The sequence below is a fragment of the Mercenaria mercenaria genome, chromosome 14, assembly GCF_021730395.1.
Source record: "Mercenaria mercenaria strain notata chromosome 14, MADL_Memer_1, whole genome shotgun sequence".
NCBI lineage: Eukaryota > Metazoa > Mollusca > Bivalvia > Venerida > Veneridae > Mercenaria > Mercenaria mercenaria.
In genome coordinates, this window is record NC_069374.1 from 1525851 (window position 1) to 1543386 (window position 17536).

The following is a 17536-nucleotide window of genomic DNA, read 5'->3' on the forward strand; positions in this document are numbered from 1 at the left end:
ATGATCGATGACACAGAAATCCTGGATAAAGTGGCAAACTGTCTATAATGTTCAACTTCAGTGAGTTCCTTAGGCAACCACTATAAACAGGTTAGACTGTACTACATAAATATGGGTAAAGAATCAGTAGGAGAATATCATAAACTGGTACTCTGGTTCAGGTAAATGGGGTATGTGTGTTAAGTAAAAATATTAAGTACCCACAGAAGCATACAACTCTGGTTTCTGTGCTACATGCTGCAATCAAAGTCAGTCCACAGTAAATATTTCTTAAGTTTTTCTTCATTTACCAAAAATAAATGTAAAATATAAATAAAATATAAATATATCATGACTGTTATTTTTACAATTAAAAAAAAACATATTTGCAGTACAAAGTCTCAATTTTCATTTCAAGATACGCCCCCTCTTTAATTGTTTGCAATTTATATATAAGCTGAATGATACTTGTGAGTCATAACATAAAAACCTAGACCATCTGTTACAGTTTCAATTTTATAATTTCCTTCTAACTTCCTGACATACTGTAAAATCATTTAATTTCGTGGGCATGAAATTTCGTGGTTTTGGCCAAAACAGCAATTTCGTGTGGATAAGAATTCGTGGATTTCAACTTTAGAACATAAAATGAATGGGAATTTTTCTTGTTCGTTGGGATTAAATTTCATGGACTGACTCAACCACGAAATCCACAAAAATTAGTCCCCCATGAATATCAATGATTTCACAGTACATACATTTTCACTGATGCAAATCTGTTTTTATATATTTTGTAGGTTAAACCAGAACAAAAACTAGAATCATTGTATTAGTTATACCTAAAGGAGAAACTGTATTGTAATGTATTGTAGATTTTACAACATTTGCTATTGTTTTCTTTTCAATAACTTTCATGAAAAGTGATACACACTAATTCAAACCAGGTTTGGATGTTATACCACACTGCCTCTATAAAAACAAGTGTATGAAGTAATGCCATGCAATACAGAGTCCCCTACTGGAAGCATAACCTTTTAAGTCGCTACATGTCCAAAACCTATATATGGTAGAAACTCAGAAAACTGGACCCTGTCTGGACCAAGTCAAAAGTCTGGTTGGACCAAGTCAAAAGTCTGGTTTTCAGAGGATTACAATTTTCAAAGGACTTTGCACAAATTTCTGAGACATTTTATATATAATTGTGTATTCTTATTTATTTCATCTGACTGCACAATGTCTTTTAGTTTCTTTCTTTCCCAAAGTCTGCACTGTATGTCTCTGTTACATATTAAAACTGAAGCTCTCACAGTAAGTCTGCACTGTATGTCTCTGTTATATATTAAAACTGAAGCTCTCACAGAAAGTCTGCACTGTATGTCTCTGTTACACATTAAAACTGAAGCTCTCACACAAAGTCTGCACTGTCTCTGTTATATATTAAAACTGAAGCTCTCACAGAAAGTCTGCACTGTATGTTCTCTGTTACACATTAAAACTGAAGCTCTCACACAAAGTCTGCACTGTATGTCTCTGTTATATATTAAAACTGAAGCTCTCACACAAAGTCTGCACTGTATGTCTCTGTTACATATTAAAACTGAAGCTCTCACAGAAAGTCTGCACTGTATGTCTCTGTTACATATTAAAACTGAAGCTCTCACACAAAGTCTGCACTGTATGTCTCTGTTACATATTAAAACTGAAGCTCTCACACAAAGTCTGCACTGTATGTTCTCTGTTACACATTAAAACTGAAGCTCTCACACAAAGTCTGCACTGTATGTCTCTGTTATATATTAAAACTGAAGCTCTCACACAAAGTCTGCACTGTATGTCTCTGTTATATATTAAAACTGAAGCTCTCACAGAAAGTCTGCATTGTATGTCTCTGTTATATATTAAAACTGAAGCTCTCACACAATGTCTGCACTGTATGTTCTCTGTTACACATTAAAACTGAAGCTCTCACACAAAGTCTGCACTGTATGTCTCTGTTATATATTAAAACTGAAGCTCTCACAGAAAGTCTGCACTGTATGTTCTCTGTTACACATTAAAACTGAAGCTCTCACACAAAGTCTGCACTGTATGTCTCTGTTACATATTAAAACTGAAGCTCTCACACAAAGTCTGCACTGTATGTCTCTGTTACACATTAAAACTGAAGCTCTCACACAAAGTCTGCACTGTATGTCTCTGTTATATATTAAAACAGAAGCTCTCACAGAAAGTCTGCACTGTATGTCTCTGTTATACATCAAAACTGAAGCTCTCACAGAAAGTCTGCACTGTATGTCTCTGTTATACATTAAAACTGAAGCTCTCACAGAAAGTCTGCACTGTATGTCTCTGTTATACATTGTAATCATGGCGACATAAATAGTCTAGCTCCTATAAGTCATCAAACATGCATCATGTGACTATCAATACCAATACCAATAATAATTAGTAAGAATAAGAATCTTTTTCATATTCCTCCAAAAAAATGAAATATAACAAGAGGGTCATGATGACCCTGGATCCCTCACCTGAGTAATATGAGTTACATGTTTCAAATGTCAAACTGATGATAAAATATTAAGAAAGTCAGTAGGTCACATTCATGGTCAATGAAATTCAGTTTTACGAGTTGTGTGCAAAACTTTGTATGTCATCAAAATTTCAAGGCTGTATCTTAACAAGCAAGAAAGTAGGTCAGTAGGTCAAGGTCACAGTCAAGTGACATCACCAGGTTATTATAATTAAACAGTCTTGAAAATAGGATCAGATGATTTTTTAAGTAATTTTCCTATATAACTCACATAATAACTAAGTGACCCCAGAGCAGGGCCTCTTTTAACCCCAGGGGCATATTTTGAACAATTTTGGTAGAGGACTACTAGACAATGCATCCTACCAAATATCAAAAGCCTAGGTCATATGGTTTCAGACAAGAAGATTTTTAAAGCTTTTTCCTATATAAGTCTATATAAAACCTGGGACCCTCAGGGCAGGGCCTCTTTTCATCCAAGGGGTACAATTTGAACAATTTTGGTTGAGGACCATAAGACAATGCTACAAACAAAATATCAAAGGTCTAAGTGTTGTGGTTTCAGACAAGATTTTTAAACTTTTTTTTTCCTATATAAGTCTACGTAAAACTTGGGACCCCTGGGGCGGGGCCATATTTGACCCTAGGGGGATAATCTGAACGATCTTGGTAGAGGACCACTAGATGATGCTCAACACCAGATATCAAAGCCCTAGGCCCTATGGTTTTGGACAAGACGATTTTTAAAGTTTTTTGAGTTCTGCATGGAATTCAATTCTTTGAACAATTTTGAAAGGGGGCCATCGAAGGATCATTCCTGTGAAGTTTTGTGTAATTATGCCAAATGGTTTTCAAGAAGAAGATTTCTTTAGAAATTGTTGACGGACACACGACGCACGACGGACGACGCACTACAGAAGACAGACATCAAGCAGTCACAATAGCTCACCTTGTCACTTTGTGATAATACACAAAAGTGATAATACACAAAAGTTTCGGCATAAACTGTCCGGTTTTCAGAGGATTTTTTTATGTATAATATTCCTTTGTGGCCATGAAAAAAACGTCCAGTTTTCAGAATTCAGATATTCCAGTATTCAGAGTACTTTTTAATCGAACTTATAAGAGAAAAACTTGGGACTTTGAAACTTGTCCAATTTTAAGAGGATTTTGGAGGGTCCGGTTTTCAGAGTTTCAAACATTTTTCATAACAACACGCTATATATGGCACAATATCATACAGTAAAATCTAAAAATCTACAGCTGTTCTTTGCTTTTAACATCGATGAAATATGAAGAAAAAAAATTAGCTACATTTTTTTTATTAAATTGATAAGAAAATAGAGAAAAACAAGTCATGAAAAATACTTCATCTTATTACAGGGGGGTACTTCTAAAAAAACAACACAAACTTTTGTTAAATGTGTCCTATAATGCTGCTTGTTAATGCAAAGTTCTTTAAATGTCCATGTATGGATGAAAAACCTACAGACTGGAAGAGAAAAATGACCTAAAATTTAAAATCTTTGACTTCTATGTGTGATCTGGGCTTGACTTTGAAAGTAGTAGACTGGGTCCTGTGTTTGAAATATAGACTCATTATTGGAGCATTAAAATTTTGTGCCCAGTAATAATATTGAAATATCTTAATGGATGGGGGAGTTATGGAAGGGACACAAAAAAGACAATGTTAACTTTTGACCCGACTTCAACCTTGAAGCTTGGGGTGTGCATGTACCATACTTATGGAAAATATCCGTGCCAAGTAAGATTAAAATCCCTTGATGATGGTATTGTTATGGAGCACACAAAACAGACACTGTAAACCTTTAACCTCCAAGTGCACCCTTGACCTCTGAGCTAGGGTCCTGGGTGTTGTGCAGGACATTGTCAAGTAATGTCAAAATCCCTTGTTGGATGGTTGAGTTATGCAGTGGATGGGATAAAAAACACACTGATATTTAATTTTCAATGTGACCTTTAAGTTAGGAGTCTTGGTTTTGCAAATGACAAGTCATCTTATTATGAGGAACATATATGCCAAGTAATATTACAATCCGTTAATGGATGCCAGAGTTATGGACAGACCCAGTTAATAGTAGTAAACATCTGACCTCAAAGTGTGACCTTAATCTTTAAGTTTGGGTCAAGGAACTTGCACAAGACACATCATATCTTAAGGGGGAACATTTGCCCCAAATAATGTTAGAATTCCTTAATTAAAGTTTATGTTACAGAGCAAACAGGAAAAGCTCTTGTGCACTTTTGACCTCAAAGAAAGACCTTGAACTATGAATGAGGAGTACGAGTGTTGCACGACATGATTTTACTTGAATCTGCATTTACTTTTGGTTTTCCTTATACACAACATTATAACCCCTTGATGGACTGCTAAGTTATGCACCAGTAGGGCATTGATAAGAAGATACCAATTGCAAATTCACCAAAACACCAATACATCTATTGCTAATAAAATTGCAAAAATAAAATAATGTTATTGAGTTATTGTACATTTTGGTTATCTAACTTAGACCTCTTATATGACATAGTTAGTTGCAAGCCATAATTAAGACAATCTGACTAAAGTACATCTCCTATTATGCTACGCATAGGATCTGACAACGAGCTATTGATAGCCTCGTTCTGACAACCCTTCTGCTAGCCAATCAAAAGCTAACTTACAACATTCTGCAAGCTTTAAAAAACCTTAGTTTTTGATATCAACATTTTTTATGTCGAAAGATGTCAGATAGCCGGTTAGCTAATTCGGTAGGGCACTTGCTTTGTAAGCGAGAGGTCCCGGGTTCGAGCTCTGGATTAACTGCAAATTTTTCTTACTCTGTGACATTCGAACAAGTTGTCTGATTGGTTCAAACAAAAACGGATTTGCTAAAATAAAATTAGCAATATTGGAAATCCAAAATATACAGAAGATGAATGTGAATGGGTCATTCTCAGATCTTCATTTAGAAGATCAAGTACTTTAGTCAGATTGTAATTAAGACATTAAAAGCAGATGTAAAAAGCTAACACACACCTGTCCTGTGTTGAGAAACAACTGAGCTCGTCTACGTCGAGACTTTGATGGAATTGAAAATGATACTGATGGTTTCAACACAGCCACTCTAGAAATGATGAAATAGACATATGCAACAAAAGACAAAAGACATAATACAGACAAAACAACAATTTACAGATCTGAGCATGATACTGTGAAATCATTTTTATTCGCGTAGGACGAATTTTCGCGTATTTCGGACCGATGTGTGAATTTAAGACCGCGCTATTATTATTTTTTTCATTTCTAAAATTGAAAATGCGCGAATTAAAGCCCGCGCGAAACAGTTCTTTTTCCCGTTTGCGCGAAATTTCATGCCAGCAAATTTAAATGATTTCACAGTATGTATAGATGGTTTCCATTCAAGATAGCAAAAAAATCCTTTCTGATAAGGTTTTGTTCTCAAAATGAAGCTAAAATCCATTCATACTAAACATAGAAATTACATTTTAGTCTCTGACTTGGTTTATTTAAGTTTATTTGTAAAATGCCAAAGCTGCAATATTTTGGCAGCATCATCTTTATATTATTATTTTCTTTTTCTGTACCAATCATAGTTTGACATTTTATCATTAGGCTTTTCTAAATATCTGTGAAATAAAGTCATAAAGTTCATTAAATGCTATAAAATTCCAAATTACCAAACAATTAAACAAGAGGACCATGATGGTCCTGAATCGCTCACCTGTCCCCACGTGACCCAGTTTGGAACTATGACATTGTTTTTTCTATTATTTGACATAGTGACCTAGTATTTTGAGCTCATGTGACCCAGTATCATCAAGAAAAAAATCTGACCAATTTTCATGAAGATCCATTGAAAAATATGGCCTCTAGAGAGGTCACAAGGTTTTTCTATTATTTGACCTAATGACCTAGTTTTTGAAAGATGTGACCAAGTTTTGAACTTAGATATCATCAAGGTGAACATTCTCACCAATTTTCATGACAATCTCATGAAAAATGTGGCCTCTAGAGAGGTCACAAGGTTTTTCTATTATTTGACCTAATGACCTAGTTTTTGACCGCACATGACCCAGTTTCAAACTTTACCTAGATATCATCAAGGTGAACATTCAGACCTATTTTCATAAAGATCCCATGAAAAATGTAACCTCTAGAGTGGTCACAAGCAAAAGTTTACGCACAGACGGACGATGGATGACAGACACTGCGCAATCACAAAACCTCAACTTGTCACTTTGTGACATGTGAGCTAAAAATCAGCATTTTGAATGGTGACAATGGATATGAGACACCAGAATGTGTCTAATAAATGCACCTAAAACTACGTTCCAGTTTCCTTGTTTCTACTAACCCTTACCCTGCTAAATTTCTATAATGAACTTGTCCACCTTTCAATTTGGATAGTGCCATTTACTGTTAAAAGGGGTGCTTACCAAAAAGATACTGAATGAATGGCCGGCAGTATAGATCATGATCAGACTACACAGCTGCAAATTCAGAATCAATTGAGTCCAGCATGATAAAGGTTGAAGCTATCTGTTCACAGCTGCTTTGAAAAAAGTTGAAACTGCTTAACAGATATTTTCTTACAAATTCCATACTTCTCATTTGAAATGTGATATTGTATGTTATTTCACAGCATATAAGCGGTTTATCATTACCATTCTAATAACAGTACACAGAAATACTTTTAAACAAAAACTGTCAGTTGACAGCACGCTCAACTATTCTCAGTGCCTGATAGTATAATATAAGCTACGAGTAAAACTTTAACATTACAATAAGCATATTCTAAGTTGAAATGGGGCCATAATTCAGTCAAAATGCTTGATAGAGTTGTCTTCTCCTGTTTACAGATTGGGGTCATGATAGTAAACAAGCATGCAAAATATGTAAGCAAAATCTCAATGGACTTTGAAAATATTTGGTGTGGTACGCAAACTTTAACATTACAATAAGCATAATTCAGTCAAAATGCTTGATAGAGTTGTCTGTTCCTGTTTACAGAATGGGGTCATGATGGTAAACAAGTATGCAAAATATCAAAGCAATATCTCAATTGTCTTTAAAAAAATTTGAGGTGGTACTCAAACTTTAACATTTGTTTAACGTTGACGCTAACGCTAACGCTTGCGCTAACGCCGATGCTGGGGCCAGTAGGATAGCTCTCCTATTCTTCAAAAGCTAAAAATTCAAATATTATATATAAGTCTAAATTTCGCAAAATTTAAGACAACTTCATTTTTCCCGTAAAACTGTGAACAAGTTACAAAATTTACTCCTATGAAAGATGTAAATCAGTACTCAATTACTCAGTCACTCATAAACTTTTTATTATTTGGTTAGAATCAACTTCACACCACACATCTGTAGGACATATGGCAACTTTCCAGTGTTTGACGTTGGAGGAAGACCCTAGATACCCCTCTGGGCATTTTTTCATCACAGGTAGGCACCTACCGTCCTTAAGCAAGTTGCATAACTTCTTCAAATGAAGAATTCTACGTCCAAAAGTGAGGCTCAAACCCACACCAGCAAGGAGCATTTGGTCAATGAAGGCCCCTCTTTCATTAAATTCAGACTATTTTTCAGCTAGCAAAGGCAACTGGGTAGAACCGCTGAAGTTTCACAAGCGATATTCAACCATACTGACAAGAAGTAAGACCATGATTTGCTTTTTCACAACATGGGCTGTCTCAATTTAAACGAATATAAATTATACCTCAAGACAATTCTCTGAGATTTCTAGTTTCCTAAAACATATTAAGATTTTAAGCCAAAATCTGACAACCCTGCCTAATAGGTATGTAGGTATGCTTTTACCTTTATATGTAAACCACTGGGGACAGTATCAAACTTTGTTAGGGGAAATAGCCTTTATATGCTATATTAAAATAAGTATTGTAATAAACACTTACTGAATGCACTGCAGGTTAATAGTCAAAAAATAGTCTGCCCAACGTCCGGAGTTTTAGTGTTTTGTTAATATGTAAAAAATTCTAAGTGTTATAGTACATACGTTTTTTTTTTCCGACAAAAGAGCTCAATGCCGGCCCCTGTGATACAAATAAAGTATTAGATTTTATGTCAAAGCTGACTCCAAAGATAAATTGAGCCACGCCATGAGAAAAACCAACATAGTGGCTTTGCGACAAGCATGGATCCAGACCAGCCTGTGCATCCGTGCAGTCTGGTCAGGATCCATGCTGTTCGCTTTCAAAGCCTATTGCAATTAGAGAAACTGTTAGCAAACAGCATGGATCCTGACTGCACTGGATCCATGCTGGTCACAAACGTACTATGTTGGTTTTCTCATGGCGCGGCTCAATTTATAAAGTTTAAAATCTGTTTCCTTACACTGTGGTATGTAGACTGTTCTAACATATTTTACCAAAATACATTTTTTTTTACTGAGGAAGTATCCTTCCATTATATGATTCTTACCTCGTTCCATCCTTTGTCATTGTGTCAACTTTAGCAACAAACCACTGTCTGTACTGATCCTGAAACATGACAGCTTTCCATAATACATGTTGCATCACCTGACTGATAAGTCAGCAGTGAAGTATAACAGGGATATAAACAAGTTAAAATTTAGCTATACTTCAATATAATTATTACAAAATATCGAGTTAATAAAGAAATAGGATTTCAGACATTTTAACCTTTACCCTGCTAAATTTCTGAAATGGCTTGATCCATCATTCAATATAGGCAAATCCCTTTATTACTGGGAAGGATGTTCACCAAAATTTTATCGACTGAATAGTGAACATGTCCGTGCAGGTTGATCTTTGGTCTGCACTGGATGCAAGAATTGCCTGCCATCAGTAGGCTGAAGGTTAAAGACATTCTTATCTGATTTTTGGCGGGCTCCTTTAAGTTAAAAACTTACTCTGAGAAGCACTGTTGTAGCTTCAGCGAGACTGCACTTCCTCTGGGTACTCCAGACATACCACTGTGGCATCCAGTGAAATACAAGACGTAACAGGCCCACTGTGATGAAGATGAAGAAGTAAACAACAATGCATTTCAACTTACTGACTGTGTAACCCTGTATCTCCTGCAATGATATAATCAATAATATTAGTATTAATACGGGAATAGTTATAATAATATTATAATTATTTAGTATTGCTAGTTTAAACAATGTACAATTCTTAAAACAACAAGTAAATTCAGTGAACTGGTATACCCCGCCGAAAGGGTTTGTGGTGAGGAATGGCAAAAAAAATATATCCGGCAAAAAGTTAAGGATGTTACTAAGAAGCAAATAATTTCATTAGTCAAAATCAATTTAACAGAAAATGAATGCCTTTTTTTTTTTCGGGGGGGGGGGGGGGGGGGGGGCAGAGGGGGTGACCAGGTGAGGGTATAAAACTTCACAAGTCATGTTGATTATAAATACTGATAAAATTATTTATTTATTTTTCTTTCAGGGGGAGGGGGTGACCACGGCAAGGTGGTGACCAGGTGTGGGTACACAACTTCACATGTTTATAATAAATGTTCATGGAAAAGAATGAAAGAAGTTTAATGAAATTCTACCCATTGGTTGGTTTATGTACAAATCTGTGGATTAATTTCATTAGTCAAAATCAATTTAACAGAAAATGGATGCCTTTTTTTTTTTCGGGTGGGGGGGGGGGCGGGGGGGGCAGAGGAGGTGACCAGGTGAGGGTATAAAACTTCACAAGTCATGTTGATTATAAATACTGATAAAATTATTTATTTTTCTTTCAGGGGGAGGGGGTGACCAAGGTAAGGTGGTGACCAGGTGTGGGTACACAACTTCACATGTTTATAATAAATGTTCATGGAAAAGAATGAAAGAAGTTTAATGAAATTCTACCAATTAGTTGGTTTGTTATGTACAAATCTGTGGATTTTAAAACAATTAAAAGGCAATAAAAATTGACCAATCCAAAAAAAAATCCCAAAAGGGCATCATCGCAGTATGTTGGTTCATGTTTATTTCAAGTTTTATGGAATTCTACCAGCTACTTACTGAGAAATGACTGCGGACAGACAAAAATGCGCATTTTTTACTATTTCAGGGGCCATAACTCTGTAAATAAGGGGCGGAGCCAGATAAAAACTTGATGGGAATCATTGCAGTATGTTGGTTCATGTTTATTTGAAGTTTTATGAAATTCTACCTGCTAGTTACTGTGAAATGGCTGCGGACAGACAAAAATGTGCAGTTTTTACTATTTCAAGGGCCATAACTCTGGAAGTAAGGGGCGGACTCAGATGAAAACTTGACGGGCATCATCGCAGTATGTTGGTTCATGTTATTTCAAATTTATGAAATTCTACCTGCTAGTTAGTACTGAGAAATGGCTAATGACGCACGGACAGACAATGACATTTCAATACCATCCCCCCCCCAATTTCATCGGTGGGGGATAATTACTTCTTGCCAAAACGGAGTCCAAAGCTTCTGTTGACTAAGATCATTCTGAAACTGGGTACCAGGTTGAAAATTTCAGCTCTTGCATCTGATTGGCTGTCTCTGAGCACAATTTTTAAACTGACCAATCAAATGAAGTAGCAAGGTGAGACTGGTCTACAAATTTAATTTTATAACCTTGAGTCTCAGTCTCCACATTTTACAGTCATCATTATAGAAAATTTGGCTAATTTTTTCAGTATTCTCATTTATCCGTTTGACAAAAAACATTTACAGTAAAATCATTAATATTCGTGGGAGACTAATTTTGTGAATTTCGTGGTTAAGTGAATCCACGAAATTTAATCCCAACGAACAAGTAAAATTCCATGAATTCATATCCCCACGAAATTTCCATTTTGACAAAAAACCAGGAAATTTCCAGTCCATAAAATTAAATGATTTTACAGTACATTATAATCAAAAGAAGTGAAAACTACTACAAAAATATATTTAATACAAAAAATATTCACAAACAGTATATCAAATGAGGATTTGCAATACTTAAATACAATCAGAGATGCTGGAAGAAATATACTGTATTATGTCAAATGCAACCTTAACAATTTCTTAGAAACTGTTGACAACAAAAGATGCCAGTTAAGTTAGTAATGAATACCCCCAGTAGCTGTCCCTTACAGTTATGGGTTTAATACAACTCTTACATGTGCTTCTGATTCAAATATCATTAAATGTAAATGTCTTGTCTAGCAGACTGATCTTGGTCTGCACTGTTCGCTATTCAGTCACTAAATTTTCAGTGAACACCCCTTCGAATAATAAATGGTATTGCCTAAGCTGAATGAAGGACCAGTCCATTTTAGAAATTTAGCAGGCTAAAGGTTAAATTCGGAATCTCTGGAAATGTTTGGACTTTATAGCTGGGACATTTGAACTAACAGTACAGTTACAGCGAGTCACTGTCAGATGTATAACTATATCTATGAGGTTAATAACACTCTGAGTACATGTAAATGGTAGATTCTATTTTAATTGTTATATAATTAAGTACTAATTAAAAAGTTCTGTGCCATTAACAGAACAGCATGCCATGTTTATCATAACTCCACTGGTAAATTTTTGATATCAAAGGACTTCGGACACTTTCTATATGAATTTGCCTACTCCAAGAGTGAAAAATAAACCACTAAGAAATAAGTATTTAATTACATACACCATCAAAATACATATTTGAGATTATTTCTTAAAGTCAAATTTTCAATATTTGTTTCATAAAACGGTGATTTTTGCTTTAAATAGAATTACGTACCCTGTTATTATACATATAAAAGCTATTTTGCTTTATACAACATTGTTCCTACCCTTGCATCAAAACCATATTTGGCCAGCATATGCAGATATTAATTAGGCCAGAGTTCTTTGATTTTTTGTTACTCAGACCCGCCGACCCTATTTTCCGTCATTTTCGAAAAAAATAAAAATTGAAATTTCAACAAGAGGACCATGATGGTCCTGAATCGCTCACCTGTCCCAACATGACCCAGTTTTGAACTGAGTATGACGTCATTTTTTTCTATTATTTGACATAGTGACCCAGTTTTTAACCTCATGTGACCCAGTTTTGAACCTGACCTAGATATCATCAAGATGAACATTCTGACCAACTTTCATACAGATCCCATGAAAAATATGGCCTCTAGAGAGGTCACAAGGTTTTTTCATTATTTGACCTACTGACCTAGTTATTGATGGCACATGACCCAGTTTCAAACTTGACCTAGATATCATCAAGATGAACATTCTGACCAATTTTCATGAAGATCCATTCAAAAGTATAGCCTCCAGAGAGGTCACAAGGTTTTTCTATTTTTAGACCTAATGACCTAGTTTTTGACCGCAGCTAACCAAGTTTCGAACTTGACCTAGATATCATCAAGATGAACATTCAGACTAACCTTCATACAGATCCCATGAAAAATATGGCCTCTAGAGAGGTCACAAGGTTTTTCTATTATTTGACCTACTGACCTAGTTTCTGATGGCACGTGACCCAGTTTCGAACTTGACCTACATATCATCCAGGTGAACATTCAGACCAATTTTCATGAAGATCTTGTGAAAAATATGGCATCTAGAGAGGTCACAAGGTTTTTCTATTTTTAGACCTACTGACCTAGTTTTTAACCACAGCTGACCCAGTTTCGAACTTGACCTAGATATCATCAAGATGAACATTCAGACTAACCTTCATACAGATCCCATGAAAAATATGGCCTCTAGAGAGGTCACAAGGTTTTTTTATTATTTGACCTACTGACCTAGTTTCTGAAGACACGTGACCCAGTTTCGAACTTGACCTAGACATCATCAAGGTGAACATTCTGACTAATTTTCATGAAGATCCATTCAAAAGTATGGCCTCTAGAGAGGTCACAAGGTTTTTCTATTTTTAGACCTAATGACCTAGTTTTTGACCGCAGCTGACCCAGTTTCGAACTTGACCTAGATATCATCAAGATGAACATTCAGACCAACTTTCATACAGATCCCATGAAAAATATGGCCTCTAGAGAGGTCACAAGGTTTTTCTATTATTTGACCTACTGACCTAGTTTTTGATGGCACGTGACCCAGTTTCGAACTTGACCTAGATATCATCAAGGTGAACATTCTGACCAATTTTCATGAAGATCTTGTGAAAAATATGGCCTCTAGAGAGGTCACAAGGTTTTTCTATTTTTAGACCTACTGACCTAGTTTTTGACCGCAGTTGACCCAGTTTCGAACTTGACCTAGATATCATCAAGATGAACATTCTGACCAACTTTCATAAAGATCCCATGAAAAATGTGACCTCTAGAGTGGTCACAAGCAAAAGTTTACGCACGGACGCACGGACGACGGATGCTGCGCGATCACAAAAGCTCACACTGTCACTTTGTGACATGTGAGCTAAAAATTTCAAAATTATTTTCGGGCGACGATCGATGTTTTGCTGCATTCTGACGATGACGACAACGTCGATATTCGTCAGCGCATTATCCGTCAGTGTCATATAGGCGCAATTTCCGCTCAAATGGAAGCGTCTCCCGTACGTAAACAAAAACTTGAGTGAAATTTAAGATTGTCTTTGAACGATTTATGCGCGATGGAAAAGCGGAATATTTGGTTTGTGATCCAGTATATAGACAATAAAACAACGAAAAACAAGTTCTGTAAAGGTTACGGTCAGTAACGGTGTCTCAAAATGTTAGAAAAACATAGATTTACCCGACGTAAATAACAACGGCAACATTGAATGTGAATTTGACATGCCTTTGGCAGTTATATATTACATGAGGATGAGGTATAGGAGCAACAAAGTGCTGCCAAACAAACGAGTCATCCGTTTCAGATTTTGGGGTTTTTTTTACCAGGAGGGAAAGGCGCCCAGGCCTGTGATTTGGAGCAAAAACAGCTCGGTGTTTGGGCAAAGGGGAATAAAAAACCTGATGTAAAGTCAGTTTTTTGGGAAAACTGCATAATTTAAAAGATATTTTCTGAGGGAAGGCCCCTATTATGAAGGGGATAAAACCCTGTGATATGCTTATGAAGACATATATTATATTACAAGTTGCCTGATTGGAGGTATTTATCTATATATTCCATTGCATACAAATCCTTTTCAGGGACCTATCTAGCTACTTATGCTTTCAGTCATTTTCTGGCCATCGAATGTAAAATAAAGAGTGGCCCGACTTTGAATCACTTGCCCCTGACCACTGTGGGATCGAGCCCCACTCAGGTCATCATGTGATAAAGATATCCAGCTGGCTGACGGAAGGTAGGCCATTCTACCCAGATGCCAATTCTTGCCGGAGATGATGCCCAGAGGAGTACCTGGGGTCTTCCTGCACCATTTAAGTCTGGAAAATCACCATATGACCTATAAAATTGTGTCAGTGTGACTTATAACACAACAAATAAATATTAAAATGTATTAAATAAAGATCTTGGTCAGAAAAGTTTATGAATTAAAAATAAAAGTATGCACATGCTAGAAATGAAACCAGCCGATCAGACCATTGAAAATTGCTATTCAATCATCAATTTAATACTCGCCGGAGATGTTTTGACCAAGGGCAAATAGTACCCATGCCCAAAGAGTGATTTTGTTAAAGTTTTTGAAATCATCAATTTTATGTTCAAGATAATAAAAAAGTTAAACACAGAATGGTAATTTTCTTTGTATTACATGTTAAATGCATATTATTAAAAGTAGTGTTAAAATCCTTTCAAGCAACACATTTGAAGTGATCACTTATCGTCTGTTGTTTTAGTAAATTTTACTGCCTTTTTTTTTTTTTTTTTTCCCCCTCCTCCTCTCAACATTTTTCTGCCCAAAATCCGCGTAACAAAAAATAAAAAAACTCTGGCCTTATACACATTTTCCGTGACTATTGTGTTGATGCAAGGGGTGGAACAGTACTTTTAAACAAAAAAATATAACTACAGGGTGTTCCTAAATGTAAAGTAACCAATACTTTTTACATTCATGTTTAATAATTTGATTGTCACATATTTTTACATCTGTTTGTAACTCATATACTATACAAATGTTTGAAAGGGTACACATAGGCATATTATACATGTATAGTAGTGAGAGAAGCAAATACTGTGAATATTATTCGTTGGGTTAAATTTTCATTGGCTTATCCTGGTTGTTTGTTGCAGTAGATTGGCAAACGTGTGCTGTAAAATACTAGCAACACACCAGGTAATCTTCTGCTTGCCCTCCTCGCGACGCGCACTCCATTAGCGATGAAGATGTTATTTGTTTTCCATTTGGTTCTATTATTTTTTGTATTTTTTATATATTTTTCATTTCTTTATTTTTTTCATCTTCTTCTGTGCATTTATATTTATTTCTTTTAGACACAAACTAAATGTCACACACATTCATTACTTCATGTTCTTCCTTCTGTGAAAACTGAATTGAATGTTGTTCTTTGCGGCGGACTAGGTCTAAACACCAAACAAGAGGACCATGATGGTCCTGAATCGCTCACCTCTTCCCACATGACCCAGTTTTGAGTATGACGTCGTTTTTCTATTATTTGATATAGTGACCTAGTTTTTGAGCTCATGTGACCCAGTTTTGAACTTGACCTAGATATTATCAAGATAAAAATTCTGACCAATTTTCATGAAGATCCATTGAAAAATATGGTCTCTAGGTTTTTCTATTATTTGACCTATTGACCTAGTTTTCGAACGTACATGACCCTGTTTTGAGCTTTACCTAGATATCATCAAGGTGAACATTCTCACTAATTTTCATGAAGATCTCATGAAAAATATGGCCTCTAGAGAGGTCACAAAGTTTTTCTATTTTTATACCTACTGGCCTAGTTTTTGACCGCACGTGACCCAGTTTCGAAACTGATCTAGATATCATCAAGGTGAACATTCAGATCAATTTTCATGAAGATCCATTGAAAAATATGGCCTCTAGAGAGGTCAAAAGATTTTAATAATTTTAGACCTACTGACCTAGTTTTTGACCACAGTTGACTCAGTTTCAAACTTGACCTAGATATCATCAAGATGAACATTCAGACCAACTTTCATACAGATCCCATGAAAAGTATGGCCTCTAGAGAGGTCACAAGGTTTTTTATTATTTGACCTACTGACCTAGTTTTTTATGGCACGTGACCCAGTTTCAAACTTGGCCTAGATATCATCAAGGTGAACATTCTGACCAATTTTTATGGAGATCCATTCACAAGTATGGCCTCTAGAGAGGTCACAAGGTTTTTCTATTTTTAGACCTACTGACCTAGTTTTTGACCGCACATGACCCTGTTTCGAACTTGACCTAGATATCATCAAGATGAACATTCAGACCAATTTTCATACAGATCCCATGAAAAATATAGCCTTTAGAGAGGTCACAAGGTTTTTCTATTATTTGACCTACTGACCTAGATTTTCATGGCACGTGACCCAGTTTCGAACCTGACCTAGATATCATCAAGGTGAATGTTCTGACCAATTTTCATGAAGATGTCATGAAATATATGGCCTCTAGAGAGGTCACAAGGTTTTTCTATTTTTAGACCTACTGACCTAGTTTTTGATAGCACGTGACCCAGTTTCGAACTTGACCTAGATATCATCAAGATGAACATTCAGACCAATTTTCATACAGATCCAATGAAAAATATGACCTTTAGAGAGGTCACAAGGTTTTTCTAATATTTGACCTACTGACCTAGTTTTTGAAGGCACGTGACCGAGTTTCGAACTTGACCTAGATATCATCAAGGTGAATGTTCTGACCAATTTTCATGAAGATCTTGTGAAATATATGGCCTCTAGAGAGGTCACAAGGTTTTTCTATTTTTAGACCTACTGACCTAGTTTTTGATGGCACGTGACCCAGTTTCAAACTTGACCTAGATATCATCAAGATGAACATTCTGACCAACTTTCATAAAGATCCCATGAAAAATGTGACCTTTAGAGTGGTCACAAGGTTTTTCTATTTTTAGACCTACTGACCTAGTTTTTGACCGCACGTGACCCAGTTTCGAACTTGACCTAG

At 35.9% G+C, this 17536-nt stretch overlaps 1 protein-coding gene across 2 annotated transcripts in view; it reads right to left on the reverse strand.

The window, feature by feature from the left end:
* LOC128548321 (polyamine-transporting ATPase 13A3-like) overlaps positions 1 to 17536 on the reverse strand; it is a 117747-nt gene that overhangs the window by 62562 nt on the left and 37649 nt on the right. For both annotated transcript variants that reach the window (XM_053522807.1, XM_053522808.1), the window contains 3 exons: positions 9430 to 9597; positions 8979 to 9037; positions 5547 to 5634 (listed from right to left, as the gene is read on the reverse strand). In XM_053522807.1, coding sequence (XP_053378782.1) covers positions 5547 to 5634; positions 8979 to 9037; positions 9430 to 9597 — 315 coding nt within the window. The remainder of the gene's footprint in view (positions 1 to 5546; positions 5635 to 8978; positions 9038 to 9429; positions 9598 to 17536) is intronic.